Source organism: Halichoerus grypus, chromosome 2, assembly GCF_964656455.1.
Source record: "Halichoerus grypus chromosome 2, mHalGry1.hap1.1, whole genome shotgun sequence".
NCBI classification, from domain to species: Eukaryota; Metazoa; Chordata; class Mammalia; order Carnivora; family Phocidae; genus Halichoerus; species Halichoerus grypus.
In genome coordinates this window covers 32,340,382-32,364,746 of record NC_135713.1, presented here as the reverse complement: position 1 = coordinate 32,364,746, position 24,365 = coordinate 32,340,382, and the positions used below count along the sequence as shown (strand labels likewise).

The 24,365-nt window shown below is 40.3% G+C and overlaps 1 protein-coding gene across 1 annotated transcript in view; it reads left to right on the top strand.

Moving 5' to 3' along the window:
• The window catches only part of PLCXD3 (phosphatidylinositol specific phospholipase C X domain containing 3), a 163,329-nt gene that overhangs the window by 91,349 nt on the left and 47,615 nt on the right, over window positions 1-24,365 (top strand). The window contains exon 2 of the mRNA XM_036068454.2: window positions 11,636-12,344. Coding sequence (XP_035924347.1) covers window positions 11,636-12,344 — 709 coding nt within the window. The remainder of the gene's footprint in view (window positions 1-11,635; window positions 12,345-24,365) is intronic.

Here is a 24,365-nt window from a genome sequence, read left to right as displayed (position 1 = left end):
TAATTTGGCTAAGCCAAATCTGCCGTAATTCAAATACACTGACTATTAGAAATGAATAATGGCAAGTAAAATAAGTCTTTTCAGCAGTATTCTGTAGAACTTTTCACTTAAAATTCCTTAAAGGCAGGGACCATTGTTTTAGAAACCATTTATTTGAGTTTATTAGAGGTAGGAATTGCCTGATACATTTTTACATCTCTCATGGTGCTTAGCACCTTTCCTTTCATATTGCAGGTATTCAATATGTATTTACCGATTTGATTTGAATTGACTCTTTCAAGTTCAATGTGAAAGCGAAGTGGCCCTCATGTTTTCTCTTATTTTACTTGTTCTGACACTGAGATTGAGCCAGTTTATATCAATCCCTTCCGTATGTTCCAGAAAATTTGTGACTTTCATGATCTAATATTGGGCTCATTCAGTTGCAAAGTATTTGCTTGGCTTGTACAAAAATAAATAACTTTTAACTAGGGAGTTGTTTTTTAATTATTTGCAATCCTGTGTGGTTGAGTGTTAACTCCCAAATTAAACATCTAACAAACGTAATTCAGTAAATGGCAGGGCTTATTATGATTACATTTCTTTTGTTTTCATCTCAGCCTGGGATCATTAGAAATGACTGGTTGGTGTGGGAGATCATTCCATCTATTGTTATGTCTTTTTTCCTGAGGAGACCAAAAAAAAGTGAATAAGAACATGGAGTGCACATTTGACCACAATTTAAATCCAATCTGAACAGTTCCTACCCAAAGACAGCACAAATAGTCTGGTACAATAAAAAGGCTTTTCAAAAAAAAGGAATTTCCTTAAGAAGTAAAACAACTGATTGAGATGTGCTTGTTTCTGTGTGTGCTCTCTACAGCGCATGTCCAAGTTCAGAAACTTTGGTAAGGCCTTGAGTAACTAGACATCAGAAGTAAGGACTAGCAAAAAAAAAAAAACAAGATAAATGAAGGAATAGCTATGTGAAGCATGGAGGCTGAAACAAGAAATGTGTGTCTTGTGGGAAGCAGACAGAGAAAGCGAGATTGGAAGAGGTTACGGCAGAGGAGCTGTAATTTTCCCCACTCACAGCTCCCATGACTGCCACAGCCAGCTTTTGATGTCCCTTACTTCTCTGAAGGGAGTGACACAACTCTGAGAGGACAGAGGAAGAATAAAGTAGAGGAGGAAGAAAGAGTGTGTTAAGTCACCAAAAAAAAAAAAAAATGAGATTACTGACTTTCTGAGAACTTATTGTAAAAAAAAAAATAGGAGGAGGTTCCCTTCAGTATAATTTATATGAGAGGAAATTCAGAAATGCATGCTAATAGTGGAATTATTAAAATATATGTTAGCACATGCAATATAATGCAATCATTTAAACAATGTTTGAAGACTATGTCATAACGATGGGGAAAGACTATGGAAAAACTTTGGTGATATAACCTAATGTGTTTGGTACATGCTGATCGAACTATGTAAACTATGAATGTTGATGGATGCATACTAAAAGGATATGTGGGTAGATGGATGGTTTTCTCTAGGGTAGCTCCCTTAAAGTAGGAAAATTGTGTATCTTCTATATTTTTAAACTATCCTTTAATGTTGCCACATTTGCTTTGTAGCCAATAAAAACACTACATATATGCTGGGATGTAGAAGAGGAAGTGGGGTAAAGTGGTTTGGGAATATTTGTATTGGGTATAGTATGTATGTGTGTTCTTGGATTTATGAGACAAAATATGCAGCAGTTAGGTGATGCTATTCAGAATCTTAGGTTTAATATTGGTACCCGTGTTCTAGATTTTATTTTATTTTTTTTATTTTTTTATTTTTTTTTAAAGATTTTATTTATTTATTCATGAGAGACAGAGAGAGAGAGAGGCAGAGGCAGAGGGAGAAGCAGGCTCCCCACAGAGCAGGGAGCCTGATGCGGGACTCGATCCCAGGACCCTGGGATCATGACCTGAGCCGAAGGCAGACGCTTAACCGACTGAGCCACCCAGGCGCCCCCGTATTCTAGATTTTAACAACAAGTCCATATGTGTGCACCAGACTTACAGACAGCACTCATGACCTTAGCTCTGTCATGAGTTTGGAAAGCAGGAGGACATATGCGGTTCTCTCCAATCCCAGATTTCAAATCTCAAGGCTGGAGGAAGGGAAAGGGAGATTGGAAGGAGGACCAAAGGAATAAAAAATCCCCATGCCTCAAACACTTTTTTGATAAGAAAAGATCCAGCTGTTGGCAAAAAGTGGTGTTTTGTGAGGGCATCATAGAATCAAAGGCTTAAATCTCAAGGAGATGTTCTCTCTGTAGCACAAACATGATTAAGGGTAATGTTGTGTTATTTCAGATTTTCATTATTCATGAAAGGAAAACCAGTAGTGCCAGCTATGCAAGAACAAAGCTAAACAGGCTTCAGAGGCCTTCTGGCTCTCAAGTCTAAGAGAATATAATAATTGGACTGTTTATTTGCCATGTTTCATATTTGTTTTCTTCTTAGAGGGAAAACACAATAGAGATTCTTTTCATTCAGAATAGTTGGTTTTAGTGCTAGGGATTGGGTTTTATGTACTCTGTCCCCTCCCTTTTCCTGGGCCATTCATTCTGTCTGCCCAGGGAACCAGGGATGTTCCAGTGTTTATAGACAATTCAGGGCTGCCCCCAACTCTGGAACCTGCCAGTAGAGGGAAGTTCCAGTGAAGAAACCAAGTGGATGAGGTGGCATTAAAAACACATCAGCATCTTAAACAACTAGCTCCTAAAAAGGAGTGGACAAGACTAGCTTGAGTGTCCGGCGACCACCTCTCCCTTCCCCACTTCTTCGCCCTTGGGATGCATGATACCAGAGTGTGGCTGAATTTCCTTAGCTTCTCCTTCAGTGGCTGCTCAGCTCAGGGTACCTGTCCCAAGGATAAAACTCCTGGGGGAAGAGATGGTCATGGAGGAAGCTGCCTTACAGGTGGTCTGGATTGAGGGAAAGATGAGGGTTGTGGCTCCGGATAGCAGGAGGAGGACCTACACTTGTAAGCATCTGGAATGGCATGTTCATAAGGAGCAGAGTTTTCCAGCAAAGGCAGGTGTTGGCATTGCTGTGTCTAGTACAGGAAAGGAAACTCATGGTCCAGGGAATCAAAAAAGAGAGGAATTTAAAACACACTTATCTATCTATAGCAGCATCTCTCCAAACGCCACCCCCACCTCTTCACAGCCATACATAGAACTTTCATGTTCTACGTATTCTATGTATTCTACGTATTCCCCCCCATACTGTCTTGCACACAAAAGGTGCTTGATTTATTTAATACGTTAAATAAGAGCTAGACAAATCTTGTCTCCATAACACTCATGCCACACGGAAGCTTCTGGAGTGGAGATAGAGATCGGCAAATAAAAGGTACCTGTCTGCATGGGTTTAATTTTAGCCTAAAAGAGCTACTGATTACCTTGAGAACGTGTCAGAACCATTGAAAGAAATTTTGAAGTAAAAATCTAGAGATTAGTAGAAATAAGTGCCAAAGCCACGTATTCTGTTGGGTTTCAAGCGAACTCGAAAGCAATGCCTCGTGTGCGACCGCTGTATTTAGACAGCTTCAAAGTAGGATGGCACGGTGAGGAGTGTGAGGAGTGTGCGAGGGATGAGTTACGGGTGTGGGGAAATGCGGGTATTACAGACGAAGCAGGGACATCAGGAGAGTTTGGTTTCTACCTCTGGAAATCACTCCATCTGCCTGTATGGTTTCCACTGGAGTAGGCTTTCTCATCCTTGTTACTACTGACATTTTGGGCGGGTTGATTCTTTGTTGTGGGAACACGTGCTGCCTTGTAGGACGTGCTGCAGCGTTCCCGACCTTCTACCCACGAGATGCCAGGAGCGGCTCCCTTCCGCTGTAACAATGCGAAGTATTTCCACGGGTTGTCACATATCTCCGGGGTCAAAATCACCGCTGGTTGAGTACCATTGCTCGAGGAAAGCAGATGGCCTACTGCTCTTTTCCAAGTACCCGACAAATACTCCTGATCTACTGATTTGTTCGCTTACATCTTTATATGCAGGTTATAGATTCTTCCTGGTCTCAGGACCTTCCCTTCTCGGAAGCTGCCCTCGCTGCCGCGGTGTGGCTAAGCTCCGAAGGTCGTGACGCTCTCAGTGCTGGCGTGGCAGCACGATGTACCAGCAAAAGCTCGGGGCTTGAATCCATGTGACCGGCAGCTGAGAAGAAGGGCCCAGATAGATGCAGCGGAGAGGGACACCGCATGCCTGGGCTGGCTTAGACAGTAATCTCGGACTTCTCTATTTCTTGGGGTCTCTTTTCATTATTTTTCTGGCAGCCCTATTGATAGTCCTTAAAAAGAAATTCATATGAAAAGCAGGTTTAATAGTTTCACCAAGGGTGGCAATTAGAACAAGCTATTTTTCCTGCCCCTTGACTGGAACACTGCTGCTCTTAAGCTATTCGCTGCCAGCTTATATGTTGGTTTAAGGAAACAGTGCAGCAATTTGAAAGAAATTGTGATGAATATTGAGCTTCTGTACTCCTGAGAAGCATCAGTGTAATAGGGCTTCTCAAATTTAACATCTGGGATCCTGGATCAAAAGACTTAAGTGAGGAAACCAACCTCCTTTACTTCAGCTTACTGTCTCTGAGGTGTGCTGGTGGGGGGAGGCGTTACACGATCCGAAAGATACAGAGTTAGCCAAAGATATATCACAGCATGACTATTTTGATCACCCTCTTATGAAAGGATTCATCTCAGTGTTCTGCAAGATATGTCAGATTTCTTATTTGAAAATGTATTTTCTATACATTTATTATGTCAAGTGAAGTATACATATTGCCAGTGTGTGGTTTTTAATTATCTGTTCAATTCTAGAAGTGTTTTGGTTTCTGATACATATTGCCCATTATCTCTGATGATGCAAAATCTCTTGTATTGTCCACAAAGACCTGACCATGTGCTGGAGGACTGAGGCAAGATTATGTGTTGGGAGTAAGGAGTGATCCCAATTCTTCAAGGTTTGGTCTTTGTCTCCAAAAAACTCCCAGTAACTGATCAGTTTAATTAATGGGGTAAACAAAAATTAATGGGATTAATTATGGGTTGTCAGGTAAGAACCAACTAATTAATTTTAAAGGGTTTTTTTTTTCCCTGTCAGATTGAGCATCACATATTTACAGTGGAGAGAACCAATTGACTTCCAAACCAAGTAAAAATGACTTGAGAATTAATATTTTTCATAATCTTTTCTCTCCTCCATTATAGTTAAAAACTAAGAGTGGATTTTATTTATTTTAGGTACTATCAGGGATGGGGCAGTACCTGCAGAGAAGATCATGTGCCATCAGTCAGGTTTGCAGCCTCTCAAGGCCAAGGTCCACACAAAAGATTGTTGTTAGGGATTTAGTACAAGGTAACAGGGAATGGAGCTGGTTAATTAGTACTCTGGGGACAGCACTGAAGGATATTAAAGGAAGACCGATAGGTAGACAGACTCAGCAGATAACCAGGTCCTAGTTACCACTCTCACATTTAGGGATGAGATTTCAGTCTCATAAGGGTGGCAAGGGGTTATAAGAGCAGATGATTCCCCTAGAAGAGTTGGACATTTAGATATAAGTTACCGAGTCAAAATTCCTGTTAATGAAAATAGGGCAGAAAGCAAGAGGAACTTGTTGATGAATACCAGTGTATTTAGCTGGGATCAATTATATCTTTTCTCTTAGATTAAATCCATTCTAGAGGCTGAGACAGAGTAAAACCTTCAAGGAGGGTGGAATGGTGGCAGCTGGGATGAAGAGAGTAGTACCTGAAAGCTATTTTAGTGGTGCCAACAGGAAACCAGGTCCCTGGAACAGAAAAGAAAAAAGCACGTCTGAGAGAAGATTTGAAGGTCAATACAATGGGACTGTACGACTGATTAAATGTAAGGTTTGAGAGGCAGGTAAGAACTGAAGATGAACCCAAGGATGAGATCGAAGGATTATAAGATAATTAAGTATGTTAGGGGGCACATGAAAAGGAGCAGTTTAGAAGAGGAAGATGCTAAGGGTCATCTGGAACATTTTAAGTTTAAGATTCCTATGGAGTGATGAAATTCAGTTGCCTGCTAGGCAGACAGGGCGTATGGAATGCAGGTCAGATGAGATGGTATCAGTTCATGGTCCTTCTACTAAAGGCATGAGGCCAAAGAAGTGGATGAGATTACCCGAGGAAAAAGTACGGAGTCACTTGAAGTCTTGAATAGAGCTTTGGTTAACACCCTCATTTAGGAGCTGGAAGAACAACAAAAGGTCTGGAAGGAGACTGAGAAAGGACAATCACAGAGAGTATAGAAAAACTAGGCAAGAGCCATATCCCAAAAGCCAAAGGAGGAAAAGATTGCAAGAAGGGAGCATAGCAGTGTCAAATGTTCCAGAAAGGCTGAGCAGGATTCACTCATTTGCTTATTCAACTACTGAATTGTTGCTGAGTGACAATTAGCTGAATGGCTGTTGAGTTCTGTGGGAGGACTTCGGAATGAGGTCACAGAAGTGGATCACGGGTTTTCTGTTGTGGTCATCAATGGTATTTCACAGAGGACTGAAATGAGTGGCAACAGCGATAGTCTGATCACAGTGGATGAGAGATGGAACCAAAGTCGGGGAAAGAGAGCCAGGCTGTGTAGACTAATCTGAGAAATTTGAGGGGAAATGGTAAAGAAAAATGGCCTAATATGTAAAAATGATTATTAGAAGTAGTTATTTCACCTTCACAGCATATCCTGTAGGAATGATTTTGACCCATTGACTTCAAATAGGGCTTTATATTCATAAAACCGGGTGCAGTAGTGGATATGGAATTATAAAGCATAGGGATTTTTTTTCTTCTTTTTAGGAAGCTTACAATCTGCTTATAGTGTGTGCATATATGTGTGTGTAAAGAGGAGGGTTTGGAGGTGGAGAACCCGATACAAAGAGAAAATATGTAATGAACATGATAAGTGTTAATAACAACATCTAATAACAGTTTCTAGCTGATGAGGGGGGACTGCAGACCAAAAGGACTATGCATTCAGGAGAAAGGAAAGCCACCATGAGTGAAAAAATTCTTCGCCACAGAGAAGGGAATACATGTGGGTCATAAAAGTAGACTAGGATTAAGAATTTCATAAAGTGGGGGCACCTGGGTGGCTCAGTCGGTTAAGCATCTGCCTTCAGCTCAGGTCATGGCCCCAGGGTCCTGGGATCAAGCCCCACACAGGCTCCCTGCTCAGCGGGGAGCCTGCTTCTCCCTCTCCCTTTACCCCTCCCCCACTCCTGCATGAGCGCACATGCATGCATGCCCTCTCTCTCTCTCAAATAAATAAATAAAATCTTAAAAAAAAAAAGAATTTCACAAAGGGAAGACAAGAGGGTAAACTTCACTCCAGAACTGCATCTCTTCCCATGGAAATTGTGCCACCTGCCTATCTCCACCGTAGAAAAGGTCCTCAAAAACGAAATCTACCCTTTCAGTTCCTCACCCAGCAGTTTTCTTTTGGTTCACAGGCGGAGGATTCATATGCTTCCCCATTCCTGGGGTGTTGACCCTATTATCATAAAAGGTATCAAAGTATCAAATATGCAAGAAACCTGCTACCAGACAGCAGGAGTCTTGAAAACCTCAGCACTGTGCCAAACGACAGGAGAGGGAAGCATGGCATGCTATAGATAAACTTGCAAGCAAGCTCAGTGCTCTGTAGAGCAAGGAGGGGAGCAGTTCTTATTCTGATGGAGTCAGAGCCTGAATTCTAAGGTCAGGGTAGAGATATTGGAATCGCACATGCATGGGCACATCCAACCCTAGCCTCCTGTTCCGAAGGCATTTTGTTCTGAAGGTTCACAGATGAAATTGACTTGATAGATTCTCTTTGATGTTTATTAAACCCATAATTTTGTAGAATTTGAAATGGAACTATGGCCAAATCAAGAGACCAACCAGAAGTTCATCCCAGAGAATTTTTATAGATAATACTGGGAAGATACTGAATGCAAGAGGGTTAGTATTTAGTATAAGTACATGGCAGAATGTAAATATTTAGTTGCTGTTCAAAGCAACAAGGAATGGGGTAAGTTTGTTCAGTATCTGCTAAAATCTTAGACAAATGGTAGATAATAACAAGATAAGAATCTTGTTTTCCAGAAATATTTACAAACCTAAATCCTACAATTTAAATCATTTCCCTTCTTGTCCTCCATCCCGTGTGAGCTTCCACAGCCATCCCAATGTATATTAATCTAGGTAATGTTTTCTTGGTCACCAGTGAATCTATGTTTCATGACTAGGTATACCACCCTAAGAAAATAACAGTAATTTAAGGTTTATACTCCTTTTATGGAACTTTTGTGAACATGGTTTCATTTATTCTTCGTAAGAAGCCCGTGAAGTAGGTATGGAGAGTATTTTAATTTGGCAAATTAGAAAACCCAAAGCCAGAATGATTAACAATCTGATGATCCACCAGTGTTAAATTGTGCGTTAGTGACCGGGCTTGAATTTGAGGCTCGTCTCCCAACACCCACTTCAGGGCTGTTCTCAGTGCACTGCATTACCCAATTTACTTTAATCTGAAGGCCAGACTGCACCAGACTGAAATCAAAGTGTAGGCCAAGGCTGTAATCTCATCATCTGAGGCTGAGGCTCCTCTTGTAAGCTTGCTGCTTGTTGGCAGAATCTAGTTCCTTGAGTTGTGGGGCTGTGGTCCTCAAGCTCCACGAGGCTCCCCACTATTCCACAGGGTTGGGAGTGGCCAGCTCTTCTCTGACTACAGAAGGCAAATCAAACCCAAAATTAAGAGGCTAAATTCACAATCAGGGGAGCAACATTAAGTATCAAGTCCAAGATAGGAGTTTGGGGCTATAGACAAGAGAAGGGTAAGAGTGAGAAACCCAGGAATACTGAGCCCGTGTAGAAGCAAAATATTAGACCAGATAAGGCAGAAAGAAATGATGCTTACCACTCTTGTGGGCAGAGCTCTCTGATTTTAAAGAACCAGGGTGGAGCCAGACTTTTCCTTTGTTATTGAAAGGTCATAAAATACTGTTGTATTTTTGTTTTATATTCAAATAGAAAACTTAATGGTTTAGTGAAAATGTTGAAGTTGGGGAGGAAGTATTATTCCAAATGCAATCAAAAGCCATGAAGATACTCCTTTTTGGCCAACATTAGATTATGTATTTTCTCCCCAAATGCAAAGATAGTGTTTTGTATTGATTGATGATTTAATTCTCCTCTCCAAGTAATGTTTGCATCTGGTGCATCATTCTGCACCAAATGCTGTGCATGTACCTCAGAGTCATCTAGCTTAGAACAAATATTAGTGGGGGTACCAATGGTTTCTTCCAACAGCTGTTTTTAATTTTTATTTTAACATTACCTTATTTTGATCTTATATTTTCCTGAAATGTCAACAAATAATTTAATCTAGAGACTAATGTTCTTTTATAGGATTTTCAAAATTGGTAAATTTCCTATGCTTTTTTTTTTAATTTGCCAGATAGCCACATGACAGAATAGTGAAACTAAAGCCATATTGAAAGCAAAGAACCACTCATTTCTGGAAAAAGAAATCTAGTCATATTTAATTCCCTTTCTGCTTGCTTCCAATTATCTCTTCTACTAGATTGTAGAGGTAACCAATTATTTTCATCCACCTTTTTTTTTTTCACCCACCTTTTTTTTTTTTTCACATGCTTGGAAATTAACTTTTAAAATTTTTTTAATTTTATAAATTAACCCTTATTTTGAAGGTTTATTTATTCATTTGCACTTATTTTAATTCTAGAACATTTGATTATAGCTCTTCTTAAACTCACCTTTTTATTTCTTTCTTTAAACATATTTTCTCTGTATAATGATCCACAGTACGGTTTGTTTAGCTTTTTCATTTATATTAGCAATTGGCTGAACAGCTACTAATAAATCAATATGCAGCAATTTAAATCCCTGTTAAAATTTGCCAATGCCAGATCCAAACTGCCAGTTCTGCTTATTCAGAAAGTGCTGACATTTTCTCCCCATACCATGTACTAAAGATAAATAGATCAGACAGTTCCAGATTAAATTAAACATGGCATTTCTGTATTTTGGGGTTACTTTTCATTGTTTAAAAAAGTCTAATAATTCTGAGGAATTAGCTGTTCCAAATCTTAAAGGTTATCATTTTTAAGGTATTAAAGTATTTTTCAAAATATTTCCTCTAACAACTTACAGAGGTGTCTGCATTTCATACTCTTGTGATTCCTCTTGGCTGTTTAATGCTCGACATAGACAGATGTACATAGAGAGATAGAGATTGATGTAGATATGGAATACAGACCAAGTTAAATATTGCATTCACTGAAAAAAAAAAATTGCTTCAAATAGCTTATCAGGCAAAGGCCCTGAGGTGATGGATGATAAACGTAAAGGGGAGTGTGTGTGTGTGTGTGTATGTGTGTGTGTGTGTTGGCTGGGTGGAATGTAGGAACTAGAACAAGGTGTGTATTTTTTAGTTTCTAGACAACTAAATCAGGAGTAAGGCAACACGGTCTGAGGAAGCCTGAGTAACAGATGGGGAATGATGACATCTGCCCTTTCTAACATGTGAAAACTCAGGATACATTAATTTCATTTTACCTGTTCAGTAGGTTGTGCCCAAGAATTAAAGGAGGATTTAAAAAATAAAATTAAAGCTTGAAATAATTTTTCTTCATTAGGTCCAAAAATATTTTAAATGGCCCTCTATACTTACCAGCAAATCATGCACATGTTCATTGCTACATTTCTGGAGTTCTGGTATTTGTAACAGACAAAAAAAATAATAATCATAATCATAATTAAATAGGTTGCCTTTGTTCTTCCTAGGGAGAAATTCTTCCAAATTTGGAAGCCAACTCCAAAGAGAGTTTTCACTGCTGAGATGAAATATTTGTGAAGAAAATAGTCTGTCATTTAATTTTTTAATGCTGTTAGTTTTGTCAACTTATAAGAAAAATTGTTTCCTCAATATGTGAAAAGTACTTGGCCTCATCTAAGTTCATAATTGCTCAAATGCAGGGTCAGGAGTGATGTTAAATATATCAACATTGTACTGTCCTCTTGCTTATTTCTTCCTTTCTCTATAAGGACCTCTTGTGCTTTCCAAAGTGTATAAGGTACCAATTCATATGCTGATCATCTGCCCATGAAAAAACCTCCTTTATTCATTGAAACAAGCTCTCTACCATTGAAATCAACTCAAAATGAAGGGAAGGGGCAAGATAGTAGACAAACTATTTGGGAACCAGTGAATCCCCATAAATTCCACTTTATGAATGGTCACTTATGCCACCTACATGGAAAGCCAATCCTAGTGAATACATTAAATTCTTTGTTTACAGAAGTAGAAGGTGATCATTTTTATTTATAATATTAGTCAGAAGGAATTTTTACATAATTTTATAATCCGTTTTTATCTGTTGAAGTGCTATGTGTACCATACAGGCTATAAAAAGGACCCTCGTAAGACCTGAGACTGAACTAAGTAAATATTGCTTATTATTTCCTTTCGTGCATTTGAGGGAGAGATATGGACTTTGCAAGAGGGAAAGAAGTTGGGAAGAACAAAGGACTGAACTATAACCACATTATGCCTTGTTATTTTTCTAGGATCTCATGATTCCTTCAGCTTCTACATTGATGAAGCCTCACCAGTAGGGCCGGAACAGCCAGAAACCGTCCAGAATTTTGTCTCTGTGTTTGGAACTGTAGCCAAAAAGCTGATGAGGAAATGGTTAGCCACTCAAACAATGAACTTTACTGGTCAGCTAGGAGCTGGGATCCGTTATTTTGATCTTCGAATTTCCACCAAGCCCAGAGACCCCGACAATGAACTTTACTTTGCTCATGGTCTGTTCAGTGCCAAAGTCAATGAAGGCCTTGAGGAGATTAATGCATTCCTCACAGATCACCATAAGGAGGTGGTATTCTTGGACTTCAACCATTTTTATGGGATGCAGAAGTATCACCATGAAAAACTGGTCCAAATGCTGAAAGACATCTATGGAAACAAGATGTGCCCAGCGATTTTTGCCCAGGAAGTTAGTCTAAAATACCTGTGGGAGAAAGACTATCAAGTGCTGGTCTTCTACCACAGTCCAGTGGCTCTGGAAGTGCCCTTTCTCTGGCCTGGGCAGATGATGCCAGCACCCTGGGCCAACACCACAGACCCGGAAAAACTGATCCAGTTTCTTCAGGCATCCATCACTGAGAGAAGAAAGAAGGGATCGTTTTTTATATCTCAGGTGGTGCTGACCCCCAAAGCTAGCACTGTGGTCAAAGGAGTGGCCAGTGGCCTCAGAGAAACTATCACAGAAAGGTAAGTGTCCTTAAGGTATCAGAGAAAAAGCTTAAGGAATTTAACACACATTCATAGAGTCAGTAACTGACAGAGATAAAATTTATACTCATGTTTGTTAGTTTCCTAGGGCTGCCACACAACATATCACAAACTGGGTGGCTTGAAACAGAAGAAACTTGCTGCCTCCCAGTTCCAGAGGCTAGAAGTCTGAAATCAAGGTGTCAGCAATGTCAACGCCTTCTGATGGCTTTGAGGGAGAATCTTTTCCATGCCTCCCCCACTAACTCTAGTGATGGCTGACAATCCTTGGCATTCCTTGGCTTGTAGATTCATCATTCCTGTCTCTGCCTCTATCTTCACATGGTGTTCTCCCCATGTGTCTTTGTTTTCTCTTCTTATAAGACCAGTCATATTGCTTTAGGGCCCACCCTAATGATATCATCTTACTTATGTCTGCAAACACCCTACTTCCAAATGGGCCACAGTTATGGGTACAAGGGGTTAAGACTTCAACATATTTTTTTCTAGGACACAGATCAACATGTAGCACAATGCATTTTGACTCCATGTCCAGTTATCTTTTCATAGCGCTCCTTTTCACATTTGTGTAGCACTTTATAGATTACAAAGCCTTTTCTCTCCTGCTCACAGTCTCTTTTTAGATACCTAATTCCATCTGATCTGCACAACAACCCTGGGAAGTTGTATGACAGATAAAAATTGAGATTCAGAGAAGTGAAATGTTTTGCGTAAGGCCAGTTGGACAATGAGTGAGGAAACAAAGACCCAAATTCCATTCTTCTCACTCTATATTCTATTCCTTACACTATACCATAAGCAAGGATCACCCTCCAGAGTGTGGGTATTCCATTTGTCAAGCCCAGCCATATATGTTAGAGTGGTGATTACTTGTGAAGTATGTAACTTGAGCAATCACCAAAGATCTCTAGCTCTTTCCCATCAATGTGATACAACGTGCAGAATTGTACATATTATTTATTCTTTTGAGTTAAAGTACTAAACAGTGCAAATATTGTCTGAAGATAAAATATAATTCTTAGCAGACTTTTATCTTTAACTTTAATTGATATTTTAATTATGGTAAGGAGATAGAGCACGCATGTTTTGCTCAAGGTCTTTGTAGGGAAAGACAAGGAGATGAGGGGGAAAGATTAGGAGATGAAATGATATGGATGGCCTCAGAGCATGGCCTGTAGAGTAGGGAATGGCAGATGATGCTTGCAGTGGAGCAGGAACACATTTGCAAGAAAGCCTTTAGCCAGGTTAAAGAAAAGATTTCATCCTGTGAACAATGGGGAGCTAGAAAATGGCATTTAGGGTCATAGTGACTTGACCATATCTGCATTTTAGACAGATAATTGGTGTAGCATGGAGGCAGAAGATTGGAGAGAGTGGACAGTGAAGAGGTGCTTGGAACTGTTTCGGCATGGTAATGCAAGCTAAACTGAGGAAGGGACAAAACACAGAAGGGGATGGTATGCCACAGTAAAAAATAGGATTATTTGATGACAATTTGGCTATGAGGTATAATGGGAGAAAAGAGTTAGGGATAAAGTTTCTTCTTGAGAAGTAGAACGAGTGATGCAGACATTTACAGAATCAGGAAACAAAGACACAGGGATTTAAGGAGGAGGTGGGGAGGCTTCAGTCAGGGTTATGCATCCAGTAGATGTGGCCAATTGATCATTAATATAAGCCAACTCAAGTGGCAGTTATTGGCATTTTTTGGCAGTGAAAGTCACAAGCCATTGGAGTCGAAGGGTTCCTCCATACAGAATCATAACTTCCGTCTGTTATTCAGATATTAGCTGAGATCTCCCTGTTCTTCAAAATTTAAATGCAATCCCTAGCTCTTCATTGTACACCCTGTGCAAGTATAAGGCCTTCCCTAGGATTTCTGCTCATGTCTAGCTTTCTTACATTCTTATGGTATGAGCCCTTGCTGTTTCTGGATTACATCATTTTCCATAAAGTGATGGATTTGATTGTCCCATGTGGCTTGTCCATGTCCCTGTAGAACCAGAGACATGAAACTTGCTTGCTTCTTGCTCAGTTTCCACAATGGTTTTTAGACTTTATTGAGGGTTTGAGGCAACAGGGGAGGTTTTATAATTATAATAATACAGATAATTCAAAGTTGAATTTTAAAATTGTCTGTAAGTACAAATATTCTGGACTGGGATATCTTACCCCGATGATATCTATATCACTTTAACCCCATCCTCAAGTCTTGTGGCTGAAACTTCTCTTCCACCTCCTTCTCCTTGTCTTTTTCTCGTCTCTTTTCTTCCCCTACCCCCACACTGTCTTGGAGATTCCACACTCTAGATTACTGTGCCAAATTATTCACCTCTCTTCTGGCCCTAAGGCTCAGCAAGTCCCATCAGAGTATTCATCAAACCAAGAAGTCTTTCTATTTAATAGCACCACCTTCTACAAAAGTTCATTGTTTTGGTAAATAACCACTTACCACCTCTCTTACACCCTTAAAAATGAGGGAGTTATAGTATATACACATAGGAATGTGTTGTTCTCAACCATACTCCACTGAGGCCCCAGATTTTGAGGAATTCCTGAGGACCTATTAGAGGTGGGGAAAAGGCAGGAGGGGTCTGAGACTCAGCCAACTCCAATATTCTTTATTCTCACTACATCTTTAATGAAGGAAGCTTCATTTCTAAAATTTTACACTTCAGGCATGAAAGGAGTCTTCCCATAGCCCTTCCAGCTTTACCTTCTGTTGCCTAATTCTATATTTAGGAAAACACTTTTCCATATAATATGTCTGCTTTTTGCATGTGGCCAAGAACCATACCCTGATTTTACCTGTGTAGGGTATAGCCTTTGGGTAGTCAAGAAGAAAAATCTACTCAAGGAAGAGATGACTTTCATTTTTCTCTCTTATGGCATTTCATGCAGTTAGGGTCTTCGCAAGCTAGAAGTTGAGCTACTTTTAGTTACATATGCTATGTACAGCATTAGTAAAGCAGGATTTGTGGGGAAAAGATCAAATAAGAAAGTGCTGAAAATTGTATATCTACACAACTCTCTCAAAATATTCACAATCTTTAGCATATAAAAGGCACTAACAAGCATTTTGGTGAAGAATCCTATTTAAATTGAATTAATGCAATGTTGTGCAAGCACCTAATTTTTTTTCAGATAGCACTTATTGACAGCCCATGGAATTCATTTTGAAAAACTGTCCTCAGGCATCTGCTCTAATTCAGAACTTTTCACTTGCCTCTGGCTTACTTCTCTGGAATAGTAGAACTGCGTCACTGAACAGAGGAAGAGAAGTTGAGGGTGGGGGGGATGGTGGGATGAAAAAATTTAATAAATTGAAATGAGGACCTTATAGGCAGAATCAATTTTTTCTTCTCTCTAGGATTATGCAAATTACTTGCAAACGATTTGCAAATATATCTGAACCTGGCCAGGATGAACAGAGTTTGCCTTGGAAGTACTAGAAAGACCTCCTTGTAAACAAATTGCAATGCCTGTATTCTGCATATGGTGTACGTGTGAAACTCAGGTTTTGTTTTGATTTGATTTGATATATTTCAGCCTTCTGGGTGAGGGTTATAGGAAAAGGTCATTGTCGGTCCTTGGATAGCACCTTGCAAAGGTAATTTACTTACCTCTGAAAGAGTCAGTGAAAGAACACTTGATTCCCCAAGGACATATTGCTTCTCTTTCCTCATCAAGTGATAAAGCCCACAAAGACAACTTTCTGCCATTTTCCTCTTCCTATTGTGCACAAAGCTGCTCATTCAGAAAGTCCTATGTTAACACCAAAAGATGTAATGAGACTCTCCTTTGCCACCAAAGGAGAAGTTAGTAGGCAATTTTAAGACCTCTCTAGACCTTAAGTATTTTCATCTGCAAAATTTGGAGTTTGCACTAGACTATCTCCAAGATACTTTCCAGTTCTAAAATCCTACAATTCTAAGATCCTGCATTTGACTAGTTTCTCTATAATTTTTTTATTATGCCTAATATTTGGGCTAACAAAACTGTGAGCACGTGCATTTAGAAAACAGTGTTTGAAGGTGTGGGTGGCTTTCAGGGAAACTAAAGTCAGCCTGCATTCAGGTAGTGTAGCTTTCAATCTGGCCACTGGTTCCAAATACTGCAGATGCATTTTCCACATTTTAGCAATGCCAAACGACACAGATTTTTATTTCTTAAAGACCTATTTTTAATTTATTTTTCAAACACCAGCTTTTGCACCTCACCCCCACGGAATTCACACATTCTTAAAAAGAAGGTGTGCAACTTGAGTCAAGTCCTTCCCTAATTTGTGGAGGTTTATTAAATTATTGGTTTTGTTAAAAAAAATCAGTTAGACCACCTGTCAGAATATTCAAGGAACAATGCATCTTGGGAATTAAATTGATACTGAATTAATTTAGACAATGTTTATACAGTCCAACAATTTAGATGATGATGATGATGATGATGATGATAGTGATGGTGGTGGTCATCTATTTTAAGTGTTCCATATCTGTTTAATACCGTGCTAACTGCCCTGACCATTTTCTCTCACCATCACAGTCATTGCCTTGAAGATAAGGTAGAATTTTCAGGATGTATTTGGTTGTTGGTTGATTGTTAATAAGCATCAATATGACCCAGCTGGGAAAATGAAGGCAACTACATTTGTTGAGCCCACACCATGTGCTAGGCAACGTGCTATCTGCTTTACATGAATTGTATCCATTCAATCCTCTTTCCAACAAGGTAGGTATCATTAGATACATTAGAGATGAAAAACTGAGCCTCAGAAATGTCTAGTACCTTGCTCAAAATTCCCATATTAGTTTAGCAAAGCCAGGATCATTATTTGGGTTTGTTTGACTCCAAGTTCTAGGCTTCCTCCTGCAAACTAGGTAAAATTCACATTTCTTAACAGTGGGCACATATAATATGTTATCTGTCATCTTGGAAGGCAGAGTCAGGTCCAGGGGTTTGGGAAGGTCAAGTATGCCACAGTTGGGATGGGCAAGGCTATGAGAAGAGCAGATTTGAAGTGTGTGGCTTTTCCTCAAGAAAGCAGACCCAGGTAGAATGCTGTCATGGGGATTCATGGAAGCAGCACCATCAAATAACAGAAAGGAAAGGAACTTAAAGGTGACTTGGCTTAATCCTCCTTGCATTGTGCCTACTGCCCATTTGACTGTTACCATTGAGTAAGGAAACCGAGGACAGAGGAATGCTAAATGATTGCCCAAGCAACAGAGGTAACTGGCGGCAAAGACAGGATTAAATCCAGGTCTCTTGGCTTATAGGCAGAATTCTGTCCTCTACACCCTAGGGAGGGATGAGGACAGAGGATGGACAGGAACACCGGAAAGGACCAGAGAACAAGAGGTTGCAGGGACCAGTGTGGAAAGGCAAGCTGGCTCTTAGTCTGCACCGTGTGCAACATAACAAGGTGCCCTGGAACCTTGCCCCAATGGGTCAGAGGTCAGGCCTGGAGATGGGTCATGGATTTTGTGCAGAGCTGGCCTTTCCTGGGCTCTGTCTGCCTCATGAACACAATAAACTCTAATATTTCCATCTAATGGGGACACACCCCGGTTCACAACCACACCTCAAACAAACAACACTTCTGCTGTCCAGTTTACCCTGTCACTGCCTGGACCCAGCAGGTGTGGCTGGTCTCTGGGAAGTCATTCACCAGCAGCATCAGTCCTCTTAGGAGTTTTAGGGAACTCACGAAGGGTGGAGACTCCAAATGGTTCAAAGACAGCTCAGGGTGACATGAGAGAGCACCAGTCTCCATGAGGAGTAGCTTTCTGGCTCTACGCCCTGGGCCATGCCACCAAATAGGTCAGTGCACCTGTGAAACAGCTGATAAAGGATTAGTCTGTTCAGTAAAAGGGAAAGCTGCCTCCTTGGGCTACATATGCCTACAAAGAGAGAATATCAAGGAGACTATGGAAGATCAGTATTAGAATAATCCTTGTTTGTAAGATGCTTTCATCATAAGATTTAATTTCTTCAACGTGTACTTATTAGACGCCTCATTTGTTCAACAGGTATTAGTCTCAATTTGCAATTTAAGAAACTGAAGGTCAGAAATGCTAAATAATTTGTTCAGGTGAGACTTGAACCAGTGCTAGGATCAATTCAAGATCTAGGTCTTTGGAACCACTAGAAAGAGGAGTATGGCTTGTAAATCAGAAGGAAGCTCCAGAAAGCAAGGCTTTTCTGAGCACAAGGCTTGGCAAACTTGGTGCGGGGGGCTGCTTATGGAGAGTTTGTTCAAATGCAAATTCCTGGGTGCTGCCCCAGAGACTGTGATTCATGAGTCTGTGGCTCAGATTTTTAAATTTCTTTTTTTCCCCAAGATTTTACTTAAATTCAAGTTAGTTAACATATAGTGTAGTATTAGTTTCAGGAGTAGAATTTAGTGATTCATCACTTAGATATAAAGATCCAGTGCTCATCACAAGTGCCCTCCTTAATACCCAGCCCCCCAGCCCCCTCCCCCGCCAGCACCGCTCAGTTTGTTTTCTATATTTAAGAATCTCTTAAGGTTTGCCTCCCTCTCTGTTTTTATCTTATTTTATTTTTCCTTCCCTTCCCCTATGTTCATTTGTTTTGTTTCCTAAATTCCATATATGAGTGAAATCATATGGTGTTTGTCTCTCTCTGACTGACTTATTTCACTTAGCATAACACACTCTAGGTCCATCCACATCGTTGCAAATTGGCAAGATCTCATTGTTTTTTGCTGGCTGAGTCATATTCCATTGTGTTTATACATACCACATCTTTATCCATTCATCAGTTGATGGACATCTGGGCTCGCTCCATAGTTTGACTGTTGTGGACATTGCTGCTATATGGGCCCATGCTCCCCCTACTTACAGCAGCACTATCAGAGTTTTACGTTTCTAACAGACTCCAGGTGAGCCCTTCTTTGAGTAGCAAGCTGCACCTCAACCACCCCCAGCAACACATAAACTTGGTTTTGGGAAACCTAGAAAGAGTTAACCCCAAGATTTGTCAGTCCCCTTCCAACACCACATTCAAGTAGTTCTTCCTTAAATCTCATCCATGACTTCTTTACTCACAGACCCCGCCAGATTCGTTCTGTCACTAATTAGAGCTGCCCATCACTGATTTCCAAAAACCAGTCCTCTACTATTCTCTCCCGTGCATCCTCTCTCCCATGTCACATAGCTCCATCCTAGGATGATGGTGCTGCAGGAGCATGGCAAGTCTTTCGGGGGGGAGTCTTCATTCCCCTGGCCTCAGAAGCACATTCCTTTGCAAGAAACCTTGGTAACTTTGAGACTCAGTGTCTCCCACCAAAACCAATTAACATTACAGCACTTTGCAACTGAATGGCCTCCCCAGTCCTGATTTCAAATGGTAAAAAAGAAGATTCTATAACAACGTCTAACAATGAGGTCATGTGACAAAAGAGTGAGTTCAGCCTGGGTCCTGCTGGGGTATGGCAGGACGGAGAGCTGTCTGTAACTCTCTGTTTTCACAACTGTTGACCTAAGAACTTTTAAAGCAAGAGTGTACATAAAAGCTCTCTCTCTTCTTCATTCTGCTGATGCTGTATGATTAAAGTACAGGTGAATACAGGCAGGCACCTTTCATTATCTGTGTCAGAAAGTCAAAGACTAGAGGGAATGCCAAGCTGCTGAGAAGTAAGATGCCCATTCAGTGCCTGGTGAAGATCTGTGTGTGTGTGTGTGTGTGTGTGTGTGTGTGTGTGTGTCTGTGTGTGTGTGAGAGAGAGAGAGAGAGGGAGGGAGGGTGTATGTGTCTGGGTATGTGTGTGTGAGAGAGAGAGAGGAAGTGTGTGTAGGGGGGAGAGAAGGAAAATACATATACTTTTCTAAAAAGCATGGCATAGGATAGAGGTTCACCCACTTTAATCTCTCCGGATCTCAGTTTTCTTACGGGGAATTGCTGGGCAGATTGAGTTTAACATCTGAAAAGGAACTAGCCAAATGTGTAGCTGGAACTCACAAAAAGCTGAGAGCAGATGGGTTGATGATGGGCAGATTAAGATGGAGGGCCCAGGCGGCAGGGATGTTTAGTCAATTAGATTGTAGCACAATAATTGGGGGACCTCAGCCAGTGACTGAGGGGATAGGGAGGCTTGTTTGGGATTTGAAACGAACCATAAGATGTATTGTCAGGAGACGAGCCAGTAAGTGGTGTCTGATTCAAGAAGTGAGGCAGACCGGATGTGGACAGTGCAGGCCACACACTGGGGTACAAGGACGAGGATTTCGGGCCTGCTCTACCTTTCTGCCCTGTGCACACAGGGCTCCTGACATGGAGGGCAAGTCCGTTCTGCTGAAAGCTCATCCAAGGGGAACAGCCCCACTCTGGAGAGAATTGATTTACAACTGAGGGAAGAGAAAGCATTGCCAAATCACTAGACACAAATATGTAGTTGGACATGCTGAGCTTACTTGTTGCAGTGAAGAAGCACACACACCATTGGGAGCCATGAGACATCCCAGTGTGAGAGTGTGGTTAGGAGGGACTTTTCAGCCCTATAGAACTGGGGCTTCGGTTGACTGACTTGGAGGAAAGTTTAAGGAAGCAGAGGTTCTCTCTAGGTTGGATGCTGTCAGAAACCAAGGGTAATTCTATAAATGGGTACCTCGGTAAGTCTTCTATAGGGCCAGAGAGGATAAACTGTAATTGGTAAAGGAGTAGCAGTCTCATTTATTTCAGTCTAGAGAGCTAGATGTTTGGTTACTTTGTGGGTGATCTTGTTTTTGTGCTTAGACAAAATTACAAAGTATCCTTTTTTATCTCACTGTCTCATGATCTCAAGGAACCTTGTCTGAGGCTGGTATTCTGAGAGATTGTTCATGTCCCACAGGAGAATAATATGGCCAGGTTGTGAGTGGCAGGCCAGCTTCCTAATGTCAGGGGTTGCTTTTAAGTTTCTTTTCGCCCTTTCCAGTGCAATGCAAGAAAGAAATATCACTTATTTCCATTTGTTTTGAAAGCCTCTGGTGTGAATTAGGCTTTCCCTGTGCTTTTCCATTGTTGTTTTTCTCACTGAAACAAATGAGGCTATATCTAATCAGAAACCCAGACCATTTTGATAATGAAGCCAATCAAAGAGTTGGTGATACCCTAGCCCAGGGCTTGTCTACTGAAAATGCAAACTCTTCACATTGAGCCCTAGTGACAACCAACTTGATATTCTAGTCTTTAAGTTTCTGCCTATCTCAGTTGTCAAGGGTTGGAATCCCAGGTGGTAGCTATCAAAGGGGTTGGGGGTGAGAAAGAAATGTGAGAACACAGCATTTTGAAAAGGGAATTGCTGATTCTTTAATATTTGTGAACATTCCAACTTCCCAAAATTTCACAACTTATTCAGGGCACAAAGAAGCAGGAGGTGAGAGTCAACTGTTACGTTTACAGTTGAATTGTTTTCTTGCCCTTTTTGGCAGGGGGAGGCATATTTTTCTTGGCCTTCTTTGAATGGGGGCCTCTGAAGGCTTATTTGTGTTGGCCACACTTGGTAGACCCAGCTTTGGGTGACTGATCTACTCATTACCTGGAGTGACTCCGACAAGTATGAATACTTATCTAAGTGAAGTGTATAAGCTAAATCCTCTCTGTCAAAGGATAAAAGGATGAGGAGTTGCTCTATGTGCACCTCACCTAACAAAATTATTACATAAAGCTCAAATAACTGACTAATACCACTCTAGGCAATGACATTGCAGCTTTTAATTTATCACATTCAGTTGATAAAATATTTTCTTCCATAATATTTTCAATGTAACAACAACAATTTCAAAAGTTGAAAATATGAAATTTTCTCAGACTATCTGGCCTTGACATTTGAGAAGAAAATACTACTTCCGTCGGCTGCAGACACTAATACTTGGCTTCATGGAATAGAGCACAAATCTTCCGGCTCTTGATTTGTATGTCTGGGATTATAGCCTCACTAATTAACTTATTTTAAAGTACTAAAAATAATTAGACAAGAATACCTAGAAACTTACTTGTCATAATTGGTTTTTTTTCAGAAATCACAAGTATAACTTGCATTTTTGCTTTAAAATATTCCTTCCTCCCACCCCCTCATCACTTATTTCCCTGTAGTCTCAGCTGTTAAAAGAAAAGAAGCTTACGAGTTGTTTCTGGAGCTGTGACATCCTTCCGTGAAGGAGCGTTATGTGGCAGTGAGACTGTAATGTGTGATTTCATTAGTGAATGCGAAAAGCCACAGGCTGCCCTTTGGAAATGTATGGGAGATTTGGCCATTATAAAACTGAGCAAGTTCTTCACCATGTAGCTGCCTCTTATGTGAATACTAAGCAGAAAAGCTGTTGCCAATATGACTTAACTAAGGTTTGAAAATGAACCGGTTGGGAGAATAAATAACACAATAACAAGTTGCTCATGAATGTACATTTTTCAGATTTTTTGATTCATCTTTGAAGAGTTGAATTTAGATAGCCTGTTTCTCCAGATAAAATGCTTGTAAGAAGTAGCTTGTAGTGAATCGATTGTAGGGAAACTTGGTTAGATCACTCAGTGTAAGTTCAGTCTGTTAACAGACACCATATGCTAATTTGGGGGAGATATGATGAATCTATTGCTAAAAAATAGCCTGGGAACTTAGTTTTATTCCTGTCTTGGTTTTACGTTTACTGCTCAGCAGTTGAAGGTTTATTTCATGAATCTGACTCTTACTGCCATTCACAAGCAGAGCAGGTCGAAGAATTTCACACCTTTGTACACTGACACCTCATTCATTGCCACTGTGTGCTTATACTTTACCCATGTGTCTAAGCAGCCCCCAAACAGGATATGGCCAGGGACTCTGGTATCTGATAATGACTGAGAGACTCCTTAATGCCATGAACATGAGTGGGGACATTTTGATGTCTCCATGACATAGGTTGTGCAAATAAAGGCTTATTCAATGGCCCACCATTTTCTGCTCCAACTAGCATTAGGTGGTCAGCTTCAGATTAAAAAGGTGGTGTGTGTGTGTGTGTGTGTGTGTGTGTGTGTTTGTGTGTGTGTGTTGAAGGGGTAAGAAAGAAGTAATGAAAATAAGTAGAAATCTATTTTTCTCTCAGCACCTGTGAGAGTACATTGCCATGAGGAGAGGAGTTTCACATGCAGTGTGTCATTATCTTCCAACTGAGGGTAGAGAAAGTGCTCAAATACCCAAATGTGGTATTCTCTCACCTAGTTTCAAGATTGTTCTGGAACATGCATTTACGTTCTTTTAGCTTGCTTAGACTTTTTGTTTTCTTTAGTGTTGTTCTTGAGGTATTTCTTTGACAATTTCATGGTGAAAATTTTTTTTTCCTGTCCCAACATTGCATGGCTCATTATATTTGTGAAATTTTGAGGTTTTTCTCTGTCTATGACTCTTGTTAAAAGGTCAAATAGAACCTAGATATGATAGGATAGAAAGGGGAAGAAACTAGTATAACCCACTTGGTGAATAGGATGTTTTTTATGCTATGGGTTTAGAGAATTTTAATTTCTATTTTTCAAGGTGGACCAAAGTAGTCTTTCCCAGAGTCCCAGCTCAAGAATCCATCCATCCTTTGAATCAGCCAATCACTCAACCAACAAGAACATATTAAGACTATGCTGCAGACTTGGAGTGCAGATAGGAGAGGCATGGTGTAGTGTCTTACAAAATATTGCCTCCTGATCCTTGGGTTACAGGGCAATCTTTTTGGAATTTGAGATTTGTATAAGAGACAGAATTAGAGAATGGTACATGACAGAATTTGCAACTGAGTACTAACATTTTGACCTGTAGATTTCATATGCCATAGGAGCTCAAAAGAAGGAAAGATGACAGAAGTGACTTATCTGATATCTAAGGACAATAATACACTGACCTTTCCTGCCCTTTTCCTTTCCTCAAAACATCGTAATGTTGTGCTCAAATATCAGAATTATATCTATTATCTTTACTCAAATGTGATCTACTTTTGTGGTTCTCCAATCATTGACCAATGACAAGGGTAAAAAGTA